Source organism: Tachysurus fulvidraco, chromosome 26 (genome assembly GCF_022655615.1).
Source record: "Tachysurus fulvidraco isolate hzauxx_2018 chromosome 26, HZAU_PFXX_2.0, whole genome shotgun sequence".
Lineage (NCBI taxonomy): Eukaryota > Metazoa > Chordata > Actinopteri > Siluriformes > Bagridae > Tachysurus > Tachysurus fulvidraco.
The window spans coordinates 7,788,468-7,805,743 of NC_062543.1; the positions used below are offsets into that span (position 1 = coordinate 7,788,468).

The following is a 17,276-nucleotide window of genomic DNA, read 5'->3' on the forward strand; positions in this document are numbered from 1 at the left end:
AGCCACCATACAATTGTGTCAAGATGTTAAGCTGAAGACTCATCACCTAGTAATAGCTTCTGGTTTTGAGCCCATGAGGTAAGTCTTAAAATATATTTCACACAGGAGAAAACACACAGGAAGCAGCGTGATAAAGCATCTCGTTAGTACATGTTTTATTTGGAATAAATACCTTAAAGTCATGACAATTCAAAATGCCAGCGTAAAAAAATACATAAAATAGAAAGGTATTTACAGGATTTATTTGTGCACAGCTAGATGGATGTATACATGGTATACAAGGCAGCCCATGCAGGACGTTGAACTCTTTTGCTGTACTAAAGTGCAAAAGAAAAAAAAAAATGGATAAAACATTCCAAGTCTCATAGGAGCCATCTTTTAGATGGACAATATGGTCACTCCAAAGAACCTCACACGCATCTTGTTATCTTTTCACTGTATTATGCATTACGTGAATTTACACTGTGTACAAAAAAACAGTTTACCAGGTTGGCATCCGGCACAAAAGTGTGCCTTGTGGCATAAGCCATCGAAAGTCTTTGCTATAATAATAACTTAGTTACTGTACCAGACAGGGCTTGATTATAGCAGCTACACCTCTGTCTCACTGGAAAGAGAGGATAAAATAAAAACAAATGAGATGTTGACTAAATGAGAAAAAAAAAAAAAACTGTCTTGGAGGCACAGTTTGAAGAATGAACAGAGCTGGACATTATGGTCCTGGACACTAATTGTCTCACCCTAAACTATAGAAAAATAGATGACCTAATTTTGAGATTTAGGAGAAAGGTTAATATGCTAATATTGAGATATAACCGATTCAGTTGGAATATTTTCTTTAGCTTTTCCTTATGTCTATCACCATTTGGTGATCCCATACCTTACTTTAAAAGGCTTGAAAGTTCTAGTCACTAAGAAATAGCTATGAATTGACAGAACAAAATAAGGGCTTGGATAGAATCAACAATTTTCTGCTGCTCCAGTGCTCTGGCATTCTCTCAATGTTTTTTTATGCCAGAAATATTTAAATAGACAACAGAAATAATTCATGTTTTCAAATCATAACGGTAAATGATCAAAGAAGTAAACCATACTCTAGATGAAACTTGAACTCAGTCTCTCTCCAGACACTCTGAAACCTTGTGAGGCATTAACACAAGAGGGATCTAAGGAGGACATGCAGTACAAGGGCGATTTCTGTGCTACTTTTTTAACTCTGTGGAATGTTTAAGCCCAAAAGATGATCGCCATTTAAGTTAGCCTATATGGCGATATTGTTGTACATATTATTGTTTCTCTCTGTTTTATAACAGTTTTTTTCTTCATGTCTCTTCCCTTTTGCAGGCAAGACAAAAAAAAAAAACACAAGATGCACCAGAACAAATAAAGTTCCAGATCGTTTAACTTTTAACTGTTCTTCGTTTGTTGAGTATATCATTTATCAAAGTGAAAAGTCCATGAAAGGAGATAACATGAAAGGTAAAGTACTGTGGGAAAAGGAATCATTGGCAGGGTTTTAACGAACAAAAGTCTAGCTCTTGTGGCTTTTTAATGCTCCCGCAGTGATCCCTGGGAAGCACCATACCCATCTCTGTGGCACAGCGGAGTGGCCGTCGTTTGAAGCCTTTGCCACAGGTCTTGGAACAGGGGGACCAGTCACCTATATGCCATACTGGGCATGGATCACCACAAGACCGTAACGCGCTGGGCCTTTTGACTGGATCACAGTCCGATCCAGGAGTTCCATCTCCTCTTAGACATTGTACCAATCTCCTCTGGAGACCATTTCCACAGGTCACTGAGCACCCGTCCCACCCAGTAGCCACCCACTTCCCAGGAGGTGGAGCCTCCTTGACGTAGGGAGGGGGGATCTTTTTATTGAGGGGATCAGCTTCTTTGCCAAGTTCTCCCTCCTCAATGAGAATGCTGTTTTCAGCCAGAGTCCTGCCCTCCTTCTTTAACACCTTGTCCTCCTTGGATTCTCGTTTGATATAGAAGGAATAGCGGATGCGTGGAGGTGTTAAGTGGCCCACAGACAGCACCTCTACTGTTAGAGATTCCCCCAGTGGTCTTACAGCTGTAAGTGTCTCTGATTGGCCACTGGTGCCGCTGTAGCGCAAGAGGCTGCCACGCACTAGGATGTCCCGCTCCACTGCTGACACTACGTAGTTACCATTAAGAAGGTACTCGCCTCGGCTGTTCTTGACAGCCAAGTAGTTGTCATCATTTACCATTCCCTTATAGCCACGCTGGCGGATGTCAATATTGGATGCACCCACTGGCAATATGACAACAAAATTGTAGCCGTGACTAAGAGAAAAATGTGGAAGAAAATAAGGTTAGGGTTTTAACACAACTGCTGATTTTTACACACTATTAGCTCTCTTTAGATTGCTGAGAAATTAGGAAATGAAGATAAATCTAATATGTAGGAATGTGATTTGTCTTTGTTTTGTACCACAATTTCATTTAGGACTTTTAGTTTTGCCTGTATTTTATAAACGTTCCTTTCTAAAATAGTATCAATGTTTGTTGTAAATTATGACAGAAACATGTGAAGGCATGTTCATGATCTGGACTCCTGAAAACCAACATTTTTTGACATACATTACCATATGACATTTGACTTCTAGGGAATATCAGGCTACAAAGATAACTTTAAATGCTTCTTTACGGGAACTTACATGGGTTTCGTGAAGAGGCCAGATATCTTCTTGCAGCTCTTATTGTCTCCTCCACAGACGCCACACTTGTCAAACTTCTTGCTGGAGCCAAGTTTACCATCACAGCCTGCTTTGCTACATTTGCCCTGAACACAGACTCCTGAAGAATCAGGAGAACATGGAGTCCCATCTACAACCTACCAATAAACAGCAGAAAAGACTGTGCTTATTGAGGGTGACTATACAGTACAGTATAATGCTGATTATACAGTTTCTAAATCTATAAGGATCAGTAACGGAACACGGAACACAGCGTTTACTTTAATAAATGACTTATTTTCTGCATTCTTTCTCGGGTGCTGTATTTTGTGGTTTATGTTTGTGAGAGAGTAACTGCCTAGTCCTGCTATGCCTCATGATTCTGTGGAGGCTCAAGCCACACCTCTGTATCTCACCCCCAGATTAACCTCTTGTCTCTTACTATCTTTTCCCTAATTCTTTTTTCCCCATCCACCCTGACAGCTATGAGAAACACAAGGCAATCATGGGACGGTCATAACCTTCACCATTCACCCCAGGCAATGTTTTCTGTCACTTATCTACATTTACAAAATATTCCTGTACTAATTATTTCAATGCTTTCTTACAAAAATAGAGTTTTATATGTAAATTAAAAAAAAATAAAAAAACAACAAAAAAAAAAAAACATTTCAAACACATAAGAGAAAAGTTTTGAATTCCAGAGCCATGAAATCATTGTCCTTCAAAACATCTACAATGAAACACAGATGTGGTTTCTTTTGGATCTTCCACCCACATACAATGTAATTCATCTATTTAATGCTTCCAGGTTTTTTACCATGTAAACCAGGGAATGTTAAGAATGAAATTAATAATAAGCCTGTATTTCTCACCTTGGGAGCAAGGACGTAGAAGTAGCCTGTGCCATTTGCCCTGCATATCAGTTTACACTGGTCTTTAGGAGAGACGCCTGAGTACTTTGGGACCCACACCACATAGGGTGCCAGGCGGTTGGTGTTCAGACTGAAGCCATTGAAAGCCTCACACTGCTCCTCTCTGTAACTCTTCCCTGTGTCAAAAACATGTAAGAAAAGAAAAGATATAGTTGTTCCTCAAAACCAAACAAATGGCAGTTCCTAAGTGCTATTCGGTTATCTTAAATTAAAACCCAGGGTCTACTATATATAATTTATTTTGAACATCTTGTCACAAAAGGTAAACAATAATCATGTCTGTTACCAGGCCACTGATCATGACTGGGAAAATTCAAAGCAAAGAAAACACAAATGGAATTTATTGCTGGACAGGTACATTTTTGTCAATCGAAAGACATAAATAAAATATATTGAGTAGATTTAAAGCTGCTTGAGATGCATTAAAAAGTGCTTGCCTGTGTCTGGGCATGGTGTGAGGTTGCAGGACCGGTACTTCACCCTTACTCCTTGGCAGTATTTGCCCCCATTGTCTGGAACCGGATTATTGCACTCTCTCTTTGCCAGCTGCACTCCACCACCACATGTTCTGGAGCAAGGCCCAAATGTCCCCCATTTACCCCACTTTCCATCCACCTAGGGAACGAGATGAGAGAGAGAGAGAGAGAGAGAGAGAGAGAGAGAGAGAGAGAGAGAGAGAGAGAGAGAGAGAGAGAGAGTCAAATCTTTCAGTTGATCAGAATGGGGTGTAAGATAAGAAGTGTTGCTTTGCATCATAAATGATGCCCATAAAAGTGCATTTAGCCTGTATGTAAAGAATGACTAAACCGTACCATACAAAGTATAAAGTGTGATCATAAGGTGTATGAAATCTTCAACATATACACCATATGATAAGATTGTTATGTTAGTGGGAGAAACATACAGCTGTTTCTGCTGCTTAACACGTGAGAGCAAGCAAAGTCCTTTTTTTTTCGGCTGAGATCACATTTTTTTTTACATCAGCATGATTCTCCTTCAAATACACTATATGGCCATGTGTCCAAGATATGTTGACACATGACCATGACACCTACAGTATATGTAGTTCCTCCCAAAAAAGTTCACACAATTTTGACACAATCACACAATTTTCTAAAATGTCTTTGGATACTGTAGAATTACAGTTTCTCTTCACTGGAACTAATCTATTTCTGCAAGACAATTCCCCATTCCAAGTCATGATTTGCTAATGTTGGAGCGGAAGAACTCAACCTCAACCTCACTGAAAGCCATTGGAATGAACTGAAACATTTACTGTGCCCCAGGCCTTTTCACTGACATTAGTACTTGGCCTCATTAATGGTCTTGTGGCTGAATGGACAAAAATTCCCACTAAAATCTCTCCCAAAAAAATGGAGGGACTAAACGTTAAGTCTGACTGACATCTGAGCGTCAGGTTTTAAAGGTGCCCTTCCACACAAAACTGTTTTTACTTGTATTTTTTGATATGTGTTAGGTCCATATGTGTTTGTGTTGTGTCGGGGAGTGAAAATGAACTGTTACCTCCCCGGTCAGTTCTAGCCACTTAAAAGAAATAAGGGGAGAAATCAGGTCGATTAGAAAAGCTGCTCAGAGTGACATCGTAATGATTGAGCTCATTACTATTCATGAGCTCTCCCACTTGAGACCGCGCCCCCAGAAATCGTGTAGCTCAGTGAGTTTCCTATACAGCAAGGATGGCTGAACGTTAATATACCTGAAGAAGCCATTCTGCCACAATTCAAGGTGATTGTAAACAAAGTTCCTCTAGCCTAGGCTACTTATTGCGCTGGGTGAATGAATAGTCATGCTCTCATATCCTAGCCAATCGGAGCCAAGCAGCATAGCTCATTTGAATATTATTGAGAACTGGCGCAAATCGAGCTGATTCTTCCTGCAGGCTTTCTATACCAAAGTAGAATGGCTTGAAACAAGGTAACCAAGGCATTTCTTTCCACAAAAAATGTTACAGAGTCCATGGTAAACTTCAGACATCACCACAAAAGTAATGAAATACGTGTGGCAGGGCATCTTTAATAAACTTTTGGCCATATAGTGTATGCATAATATGTCAACTCGCTATTTTACCACATCCTTTTTTGGATCATCCATTGTAACATGTTCTTTAGATCCTTTTTCTTATCTTCTCCCAATTTAGACTCTATCAGGTTCCATCACTTTTTAATCTAGCTTTCCCACTCTTTCCCATCTCTTATCTATTACATGATGTCTGCAAACTAACTATTTGGCTAAATTGCAAGGGCACGAGAGCTCACTGAAAGATTTACTGAGATGTAAATAATGGCAGTCATATGTTAGCCACCAGTTGAACACCTACAGTATGGTAGATTTTGGACTAATAGAGGAAATAGCTTTTGAGAAAAAAGTTTTTTTTTGTCCCAAGCTTACAGTTTCAGATTTGTAGAATTTATTCCAAGGCATAGTGAAGCTGATCTGGTAGCTTATCATGACCAAACCCTGAAGAAACTTTATGTTGTGGGTTATGTGTAGTATGCAGTGCATTAGTGGGTTGATGTACAGTATACAATGCATTACTATGTTTATATACTGTGTACAGTGCATTACTGTGTGTACTGTATATGTCTGTGTGTTGTCGCTTGACTCACCTTTGGCCTGGTGACCTCGTGTGTCTCTATGCAAACCCCGCGCATACACAGCAAGCCCTCGCCACACGCTGTGCCATCTGCCCAGGGAAAGTGGCGTGTCTGACATACAGGCTGACCATGGGTCTTTCCTGTACACCACAGCCGCTGACAGGGCGCCTGCATTAGTGGACATGGCTTCGAACCAGTTCCAAATGACAGTTCACACTGCTTCTCTAGACCATATGACGCTCCAGGAAGAACGTCAGGTAGCGTCAAGGGTTTCTCAGGCTGATCCAATAAGCAATCACCTGTAGGTTTTAATGACAACATGGTGTCAGGGATGATTTCTGGAAACGTTATCTGGCCTGTTGAGTTCCATAAACTTCATGTTTTATTTCTCGTTGTTCTTTTGATTTTTTAATCAAAGTAAACTTTAGGATGGAAAATTCTATTAAGGCATGTCACACATATCAGATGTCAGAATTCTAAAGTTTATTAAAAATATCACTTTGTCCTCTCAACATTTAATGGGAAATAAGTGTAGCTCCGGATATGTTGTATAAGCCCCCAATTAACATAAACATCCTTGTGATTTTTTTTGTTCATACCAGGCATTATTCACTAACGGTGTTGATATTATCTGAGAGAGAAGTTTGACCAAATGACATAGAACTTTAAGTTTTGTTTGACTCATTTTTAGATTCATCACATCTGTATGTGTTTGTTTAAATGATGAAGTCTGAGAGATGTATTAGTCTGTGAGAGTCTGGGGAACCCAAAGCTCCAATTGTAAACTGTCTAATCAGTAAAGTACACAAACACTTCACCACTGTTTGTATTTTTCCTTTCTATACTTGTAGAGTGTGTGTGTGTGTGTGTGTGTGTGTGTGTGTGTGTGTGTGTGTGTGTGTGTGTGTGTGTGTGTGTACTCGACAGTGTCATCTGCCTCTTTGAGGAAACTCATGCGATCGGAGACTAAACATCAGCATAACATATTGCAACATACATACAAAATCATATGACTGTATATTATTATTAAAATGTCACCTAATTTACTTGGTTTATATGCTTCTTAATAAGAGGTCTGTTTGTTACTTTGTTAACAGGGAAGATTTATTTTAACAGAATTTAAAAAAAAAGGAAAGGATTAAATCCTCTCATTTTTTTCATCATCTGTGCTGCTTGTTCTTGGCCACGAACGCCACATTGAACTGTTTTTTACAATGCTGTTTCTCTCTGCCTAGTCAAAAGAATATTTCACATCCACACACGATATCACCTTGACCTTAGATCTTATTTTGTGCTTATGATATTAACTGTGTATTTGTCTTTGCACCATGACATTTTTTTTATTTATTTGTTCATCTTCAGTCGGCATTATATCCTGTTCGAATCGAGGTTTATGCAGAGAGTCTCGTAGTCTGTAAAAGACACTATGCACACATATTCACACTCATTCACACCCTGGGACAATTTAGCATAGCCATTCCAGATCCTGCCATGTTTTTGGAAGGAGGGAGCTACAGTACATATTCCCTCTTAATATACTCCTGGGTTTGAAAGTGTGTGAAGGATATCCTGCAATGAATAAATTATACAATTAATAAAAACTAAAACTAATACAATTTGTTTTTTATTAGTTCTTTTTCTAACATGCATTGCTGACATCAGAAACCTGTACACTTATGTCATATAAAGGTTTTTTGCCATTACGGGAGTGAAATCTGACCCAAACATCTGTCTGAACACAGAATCTTGTTTTACCTATAATCATATGACAGCCAGACCACACTGGGTTGTGTGTTCTAAAGCCTGTCTAATCTCAGTGAAGTGGTCTGGATGTCTGCCTGTAAAACACTTCAACGACTTTGTGGAACATCAACTGCCATTTCCCCAGAGGCAGATTTAGCTTTGGTTAGCATGGCATACATATGCAGCCCTGACCACATGTTGTATGCATTAAGGAACACTTTAATGTATATTTCACTATGATACGAGTATGTGCACTTTACCAATTTGGAACGTGTAGATTAATGTAAACATCATCCATCACTATTAATGTAAGCATGGCTGCAAATAGCTAGAAGGACGTGAACTTTGGATTGTCTTTTTTTTACTGTATACATGGTTTTATGGTAAACACCAGTCTCAATGATTTCTAACTTTAGCAAATGTCCAATAAGCCAAATGTCCCAAACTCTAGTTATTCCTGTATACTTAAATTCACTGAATATGTTAAATGGGTACTGACATGTATGTAGCTTTTATAAACACATGTATATCAGGACTAATTACAGAAGGTTTGGTTCATCAATAGCAACATCCAAATTCCCCTTTCATCTGATGGCTGAAAGTTTAAATCTCAGGCTTAAAATCCCATATCATTATATAGTTTGCATTTATGTCCAGGAACACTACTACAGAGGTCTATAAATGTTTCTGTAAATAGATATATGGACAGATATCCTGTGCTGATCTGACTTACCGTGTCCACTGTCCAGGAAGTCTGTTATGATTGCAGCACTGCATGGTGACCATGGGCTGGTGCGGTTTATCCGGATCAGTGTCGGTGACATCATATGATTGTCCTGAAGCTTTCCGAATACATCCTCACATGCCTTCACATTATCATGGGGCATGTTGAATACATGGCCTGTAAAAAAAACAAAAAGGAGAATTTTGCGTTCCTTTTCCTGAATTATCTGGAAACCTCGAATAAAGCAGTTCTTGTTTTTTTTTCTGTAACATTGCTGCTCTCAAGTAATTATCATGTCAGCAATCACAGTTATGTGAATCATGCTGCCTCTAGTACCTCCAGCACATCTAGTGACTCTCCTTCGTTTCCTCAACTGGCCTTGTAAACTGTACCGAAACCAGAGTTGGAGCTTCTTGCATGAAAACAAGCAACTTCGAAATAGAGCTCATCATCTTACCTTGGCTGTTTCTCAAATATCTACAGATGAGCCATAAACTTATAGATGAGCCTACTTGTTCTTTGGATATTCAGCACATGTTTGTAGAAAGTAGGCATGTATACTAACCAAGCTCGTGAGCAGTGGTAAATGCAGATGGCAAGCCATCATCTTCGATCACTGAGCAGCTCCTTTTTGGGTCACACATTGTGCCAACATCTGCCATGCCCAGAGTGTCACACGTGGAAGCTCCACACAGATCCTGCATCACATAATGAGAATCAAATCGAATTGAGAAATTAGATCGAAACCTTGAGCGTGGATAATTAGAAGACTGTTTGTATATCTAAAAGTCAGGTTCTAGAAAATATCATAATAATAATGGAAAGGAAACATATCCAATCTGCACCTGTCCAGTTTTAGTGAGCCTGTACCCATTGTAGCCCCATATTCCTGTTCTTTGCTAAAAGTTTAATGTACTAAGATGCTTTGCTGTTTTGGGATATGATATAACAGAAGAACCTGAACACGAACCAGAATCTCATATGATGCTTCCAGCACCTTGTGCAATTCATGTCATGAACAAAAGAGGTTGTTCTGATAACAAACGACAATCCTACCCAGTATTAGTACGGTGTTCCTAATAGTGGCTGGTGAGAGTATGTTCAGAGATCTTCCAGTGGAAGGTTTTTTTTAAATCTGCACATTTTGTCACATTTAAAATGGAACTTATTTTCTTTAGAATGTTACAGGTGAATAAAACAATGCTTAAAGAAAAACATTAGGGGGGGGGGTCTCAAAGTTAAATTACACAATTCAAGTTAAATTACTGTCTTCTTGTGACTTGTGACCAAACGGTTAGAAATTGAAACGATATTGAAGTTGCACTCATGTGGTTATGCTGAATGTCGGCACAGCTGTGATTTGCCGCAGACACGAGCCAGCAGGGTGAGTGGCCGCAAGTGAGAAGTCGGAAATATAGAAATTTTGGAATTCTGCAGAACTAATGAAAATAAACCACACTTAACTGTTGTATACAAGTGAATAATCACAAACACATAAGTAATGTAATCTTGCATCCCAGTCTGCAGAAGGACCCCAAGGTCATGCACAGGATTCACTAAAACGATGAGACTACCAAAAGGGTCATCCTTGATACATGAGTAGCATAGCATTGCTGATGCAATGACCAAAATAATCTTAAAAATGGCATGCATTTGTTCGTGGAATCTCTTAAGTGCTTATGATTAAAACAAGAGATATTCCAGATGCACAGTTAAAGATTCTCTTGAGTTTCAGGGCTACATGAGGTAACACTTGCAATAAAATGCAGTGCTGTAGGCCAAGGAAAAGACGTTTTCAGCTGACCTATACAGTATTTTGCTACCACAAATTTTATAACACATTTGTATTTTCTATAGTCACTGTACCACACTGATTATTCCCAAACTTCAAGGAAAAGAACATTTGATACATAATAATGTAGACTAGATAAAAAGTTAGTATTATCAACGATGCATCTGAAAACAGTAGAAGTCTTTATCCAGAGAAATGCACAGCATGCTCTAAATTAAAGATAGACAGAGATTTGTTTCACATGAGTGCTGATATGTTGCTGGATTAGCAATTTTAAGGTATGGTCAGTCATTAAGGAGGGAAATCCCAAATCAGTGTGACAAACTGTTTGTGGCCTGCAGTTGTTGACCGCTGAAAACCAAGCCATATGTGGCTATGTGAGAGGGAGGACGGTTATTACCAAAATATCAGGACAGAGAAGACTTAAGGAAGGAAATAAGAAAAGCCCTTTTTTCCTTTTTATGTAACAAGTGTATGTTTTGTAACTGTAACCCAGTATTTCGTTCTGCTTCTTCATGTGTGAATGGTGAGGAGCTGCACTGTTAGCACCGTTAGCACCTTTAGCACCGTTAGCTATTAACGAAATCAAAGATTCCTTCTGAAAATCAGTGTCTAATGGCTTTGGGAAGTTATGTAGAAGTTGCATACCTACACAATAGATGTGGTATAGTAGATATTACTACTATTTTAGTACACCAACAGTGCTGAAACAATTAAGAGCTATATGGCAAACTGGACTTTATGGTTACATTTCAATAAATCTTTTGGAAATGAGGGTTTAGATTAAATTCTTGAATTTATTAGGTTATAATTGTCAGCTTATGATGCCATGAAATCCCTTAATGGGTAAAATCATGGCTAGACATCCTTAGAAGGAAGGGTGTAAGTGCCTCTGCACTTCCCGTATTTTTTCTTCTGCCCATGGCTGAGTATTTCCTTCAATTCTAAATTCATGTCTAAATGAGTCACATTGAGCCTAGTAACAAGTATACACAAAACAGTTCAAAATGGGAACTTAATTCGATTACTAAAGAATATGATGCCTTGCGGTGGTGTGTGGTTAGGGGAGCTGTCAGTGCCATGGAGAAATATGACAGTTTCAGGCTACCCAGTAATGAAATGTTCACTTTCACAGCAGACAAGTGCTTGATGACGTATTACGCTCATAAAATAAACTATATATACACCATCCTATTTAGAAGTGGATGCCTGTCTAGGTTTAACAGGATGTGCTCAAGTTAACATGAAAAGTTTATGCAACAAGTTGTGGGTGAATGCTCCTTTAACCTGAGTGGTTAAGGGCCAGTGAGTAACGCTAAGCTGAGGTCAGTTGAATTCTTGTGGTTCTTTAATGCCACCCTCCCTACACCACTTCTCTAAAGGATCTGGTGAGAGCTCGCTATCACCACTACTGCTGAAGAGAAGGGATGATTCTTTTCTTGCCTGACCTAATTTAGTGCAAGTGAATTATTTACCATTCAAGAAGCACTCTAGGAGGAGAAATGCTTGATGTGGGAGCACCATGGTGTTGATCCACAAGCAAATGGCAAATGTTGAGAGACCATGGGCACACTCAGGACATTTTTTTGGTGGATCTGGACCTACCAAGAACCATCTCCCACCCTACTTACCACACAGATGATGCCATTACGGCTTATAGTCACAGTTCAGGTTTATGGTTCTTGGTTTTTGGTCACAGTTTTTTGAACGGTACACAGTGCACTTGCATCTGCCTGAACACACATCCAAATAATGCCCCATTACTCTAATGCTAATAAAAAGTCTGCTTAAACAGGAACATACTCCTGCAAATATGACATAAATTGAGTCCTCTGAGCTCATTGCCTTCTACTTAAATGGGTTCTGGAGCTTAATAAATCTGTTGTGAGTCACCACTGAAATGGTAAGATGACATATTCCCCATGTTTTTTTACATCATGCTCCAAAAGGGTCAAAGAATCTCTCTGGAAATCCCCCTTATTATACAATACTAGTAATAGATTATATGAAGAATGCTGGCAAATCTAAAAGAAAGTGTGTTCTGTGAAAGTGTTTCAATGTGCCAGCAAAGCTTTGTTTACACTGTGCTAATTATTCAGCACTCAGAACTTTTACAAACTTTATAAATATGCGTTTATCTCGGCACTAGATGCACTTGGAGAAATGACTTAAGTGTGAATTGTTGAACAAATTGAAAAAAAGCATCCATTTTCTGTAGCAGTTATCACTATACTGTTTCTGAAGAGATCCCACCCTACAGAACAGGGATCACCAAGCAGGAATAGTGAGCAGTGCTGTGTTAGATTCTCCCTTAACCACAGTCCCAGCTGGGAATGATCAGAGGCCTTTATTCCAGATACACTCACCTCCCTTCGCTCATGTCTTAAATGGATCCAAGTGGTAGCTACAGACAGAAATTGTCACAGTTCGTTTTAACCTGTTAAAATGCACTTTTACTAAGTTATGTAGAAGTTGCAGTGCTTGCAAATGGCCAATGAAAGAAATCACACACTACACTGGCTGAAGAGCGTAGACGAATCTGAGAAAGGATGTTGTTCTAAAAGTGCTGGTGGAAAAATGGGAATAACGGAAGAAATGTTGCAGAGCCCCAGAGAGTGACTTTCCCCATGCTGCAGCTGGAAAGGGCTTCTACAGCAGGTGGGCCTTGACAAGGTGGGATTTAGGGGTCTCTCTTCCTCTCTCTTGCTCTTAGGTAATGGAAAACAGGCTTTTTGTAAGGAGATGGGTGAGTGGGCAAAGGAGACATAGGAGAGGAGGTATCAGATCGTTCCCAGCTGGAAGTGTGGTTACAAGATGATCCCCTAGAAAGGACATTTCTTCTTATTTTTTATACAAAAGCCAGATTGCCCTACTTGTACAAAGTCAATAAGCCAGGAACTTATTTGGTTGACTGTATTATGATCAATATATTTACACTTTAATATAAAGTCTTGATTTCTATGTGGAGAAAATTATGAAAATGTAAATGAAAAAGTTATAACATAGGTTTTCCTTTAACGTCACAGGAATGACATAAGGCATTAACTAGTGTGTGAAAAGTGCAGTGTATCAGATTGCATGTTGGAGTTCTCAGAGGAGCCAAATCTTGGCTCTCGTCAATTTCTGTTTAAGTCGTTCGTGGAGTAATGTCTAACCAGATTGTACAGATTTGAAAGCATGAACTAGCTAGAATATCCACTGAACTTTGGATCCATGTTTATATACATAAGCTCACACTACTAATCAGTAGTGTCTCTCTCCTTTATGGACCAAAAAAAGATTTCTTGAGACAAAAATGGCTTTGTCTTCAGATAGCAATGAGTGCCACTAATACAAAAATGAAGGAAGGAACTATCTGCACTTGGGCTCTGACACTTTGCTGTCAGAGCCCAAGTGCAGATAGTTCCTTCCTTGCTCAGGCCACGTGTGACTCAGGCACTCAGTTAGGGGAAAAACTTTGGTGTGAAGGACTGGCTGAGTGCCTGCACATGTGGGCGTTCCTGAGCAACAGCTGACACTGAATGCTGACTTCAGTTTGGGTTTGTTAAGGGTGAATCAGTGCAAAGCATGTGTTTGCTTAAAAATACAAACTGAAGAGACTGACGTCTTGAACACTGCTGTGCATGCAAACATGCATAGATATGAATGAGCAGCCATATGAAGATATGCTTAATGGCTGTCCTGTACACGTCTGAAAAGTGCAGCATGCATAATATAAAGTATATTCAGTTCTAACACATGATATATTGCTATTTTGTATCCCTAAAGATGTACAACCGGTTCAACAGTCAGTTCCCAACAGGGGTACTAACCTGCGTTGATAAGTGACCCTTAATAGAATGTCATTAATCTAAAGTTTGACCCATGAGGACAGGAGATTAGGCTGGTGTTTGTGTTCATTTGTACCTTGTACAACATTGTGCAACAGAGAAAATACTCACTTGATCAGACTGGATTTAGTTTTGATGTTTCTTTCTTGTCTGAAACTAGATGGACTCAAACTAGATAATTTGTTGGAGTTTTTCACTCAATATGATGCATACACTTAAAGAATAGTTCAAAGGTAATATTAAGTCACATATAGGAAGTAATTCACAAAATGATTACACACCAACTGACATGACTGCTAGTATCCGTTCAGTACTGATGTCAAAAGATTTGCCTCACCTCTTTGGTGAACAGGATGGCGGTGTCCCAATACTCCGGATGCTTGTCGCTGTTCTTGTTCATCCTCTTTTGCCACGTGCAGAAATTGCGCAAGGTCATGGCTGCGTTACTGGTTACCTTGGGCCCTTTATCCTCGTCGGTAATCACCAGGAACTTGACCACCACGATGTTAATGGGGTTCATAATGCTTGGATGTTTGTAGAGTCGAGAGGCGACTGCCATGAGTGTAAGCACGTAATGCCTCAGATCATCACCGTGGAAATTGGCCATGGATTCGTCAGCCACTACAAGCGTCTCCACGTACCGGGGCACCGATGCGAATCGCTTGAGCCGACTCCTCTGTACGGTGGTTTTATCACCTGCATTGGCTTCTTCAGAGCGTTTAAACTTTTCCAGAAAGCGTGCAACGTCTGGAGTTGGGCTACCGTCCACTCCACATCGCGCCGTGCCGTTGAGTCCAAGCTCGGCGTTGGCGCGTCGCCGCAGTAGATGCGCGCTCTCCACGCTCCGGCGCGCACCCAAAGACACTGGATCGTCAGTTGCAGGACTGACAAAATACTCCCAGCCGTCGTAGCCAAACGCGCCACGCAGGCCGTCGCACAGGCTGAGAGCCGCGTAAGAGAGTGGATCCGAATTCACGGTGCCAGCGTAGAAACAGCGCCGCAGGTCCGCGCGCTCGGAGCTAAGTGGCATGCCCAACGTGGAAAACGTGGGTGCGATGAAGCTAGAATCCATGTGCAAGTCGAGCACAAAATCCTGCCCAAACGCACTTATTTGGAAAGCCTCTTTTTTCGGCGGTGCGCTCATTTCAGAGCCGACGAAGTTGTTATTTGCATAGTCATGATTATCCACCCTGACAGGTTCGCACAGCTGACTCTGCATAGAGCGCGCAAGTTTGCAACTCACAAGTAAAACGTTCACAAAAAGCACAACCCTTTTGAATAAAACCATGACTGCATGCAAAATGCTAGAAGATGTCTTCGGATGGGCAGGATGGACAGGACGCAATATGTATGGGGGAAATGAACCACTTAAAGTTTTTTTTTTTTAATCGGGGCTTTCAAGAATAATCCGAATAACTTAGACGAACTAAAATGTTGCTTGCGAGCGTTCGATCCATTCCCTTCTTTAGCCTGGATGCGCAAGCGTCCTTCCGCGTGCGCCGGCTTTATGCGCGCAGGTCATGTGTAAACAGCGAGTCCCTGTCACCGGAGCTTTTGAGGAAGGTCTTCGGTTGCGCTGATTGGCTACAGCTCTCTGCTCGCGACACCACTGTAACGCGCAACCCGTGAGTAATGATGCGGCTTCCCTCCCACTTCGCTTGTTCGCGCGCTCTTGCAGCCATGTGGAAAGTGGTGAGAATAAAGTTAACCTTACTATACACTTGAAACATGCCAAACATCATTCTACCACACTAGTAAGTAAAATAAATGTCACACCATATATGGATATTCTATATTATATACATACAATTTAGCATGGCACAATGTGATCTAAGGTTGCAGTATTATTTATATTAGGTTTTTTTTTTTTTTCATCAGAATGTTTTAAATGAGTTTTGGCGGCTGTTATATAAGCTTGTACATTATTTTGATATTGAAACATGCAGTGGATGAGGTACAACAGCAGAAAACATCAGGCTCCACTCTTGGAAGCCAACAAGAATATGAAGCTATCATGGGCACAGACTCAAGTAAACTGGCCTTTTTCCAGTCTTCAGCTGTACGGTTTTAGTGAGGCTGTGCTGGTTGCCTTTTTGGGTTTTTTTTTTATGGCTTTTGATTTGTTTTGTGTTTTGTTGTTTTTTTCACACCATTCTGTGCAAACTCTAGATATTTGCATGTTAAAGGTTTATGAAAAAAACAAATTAGCCCTTCTGGTACCAATATCTATACTATGATCAAAGTCCCAGAGATCACACTTGTGAAAATGAACTGAAGCTCTTGTTCTGCATTTGAATGATTTATTTATCTGTTTGTTTGTTTAAATGCATTGCATGGCTGCCACATGACTGGCTGAAACGTTAGTGGTTGGTATGTGTTAGTCAATTGGTTAGTGTATGTGTGCTCCATCCCTTGTCATTTGTTTTTACTGTCTGTGTGATATATAAATGGATTTTTATTTTTCTTCATCATATAAGATATCTTATTAATATGTTTTTTAGATAGGGTTTGGAAATAGTCAGAGAATTTGTTTTGTCTAATAGGACACTTGAACACTTGAACATATGCATATTGTGATCAACTTCTCCAGCTTTGAACTTTACTCACAAACTCCCTTTCAGGAACTACTTTAAGCTGGTCAGGTTTGCAGATGAACCAGAGCCGATCCTGGGAACACTGGGAATGAGGAAGGAATACACTTTGCATGGACTGCCAGTCTGCAGGCCAAATTGCACACACACATCCATAACTAGGAGCAATTTATCCTAGCAAATCAATCTACTAGAATGATAGGTGGAATAAATGCTGCAGAAATGCTGCAGAGTTTGGAGAAAACAAACATGGACGTTGGAAGATCAATCAAGAAATCTCCACACAGAAAGTAACCCAAGCTTAGTATCAACCCTGGGAGTCTGGTCCTGAGTCAGCAATGTTC

General features: G+C 40.0%; 1 protein-coding gene across 1 annotated transcript; it reads right to left on the reverse strand.

Annotated features, from left to right (window-relative positions):
• Nucleotides 1-131: 131 nt before the first annotated feature.
• On the reverse strand, nucleotides 132-15,942 carry adamts15a (ADAM metallopeptidase with thrombospondin type 1 motif, 15a). The gene is made up of 8 exons (XM_027165546.2): nucleotides 14,679-15,942; nucleotides 9,285-9,417; nucleotides 8,729-8,896; nucleotides 6,265-6,551; nucleotides 4,075-4,252; nucleotides 3,578-3,753; nucleotides 2,685-2,860; nucleotides 132-2,310 (listed from the first exon to the last, which is right to left on the reverse strand). The coding sequence occupies exons 1-8, from the start codon at nucleotides 15,627-15,629 to the stop codon at nucleotides 1,503-1,505; spliced, it is 2,877 nt and encodes a 958-aa protein (XP_027021347.1). The 5' UTR covers nucleotides 15,630-15,942; the 3' UTR covers nucleotides 132-1,502.
• Between the last annotated feature and the right edge of the window lie 1,334 nt (nucleotides 15,943-17,276).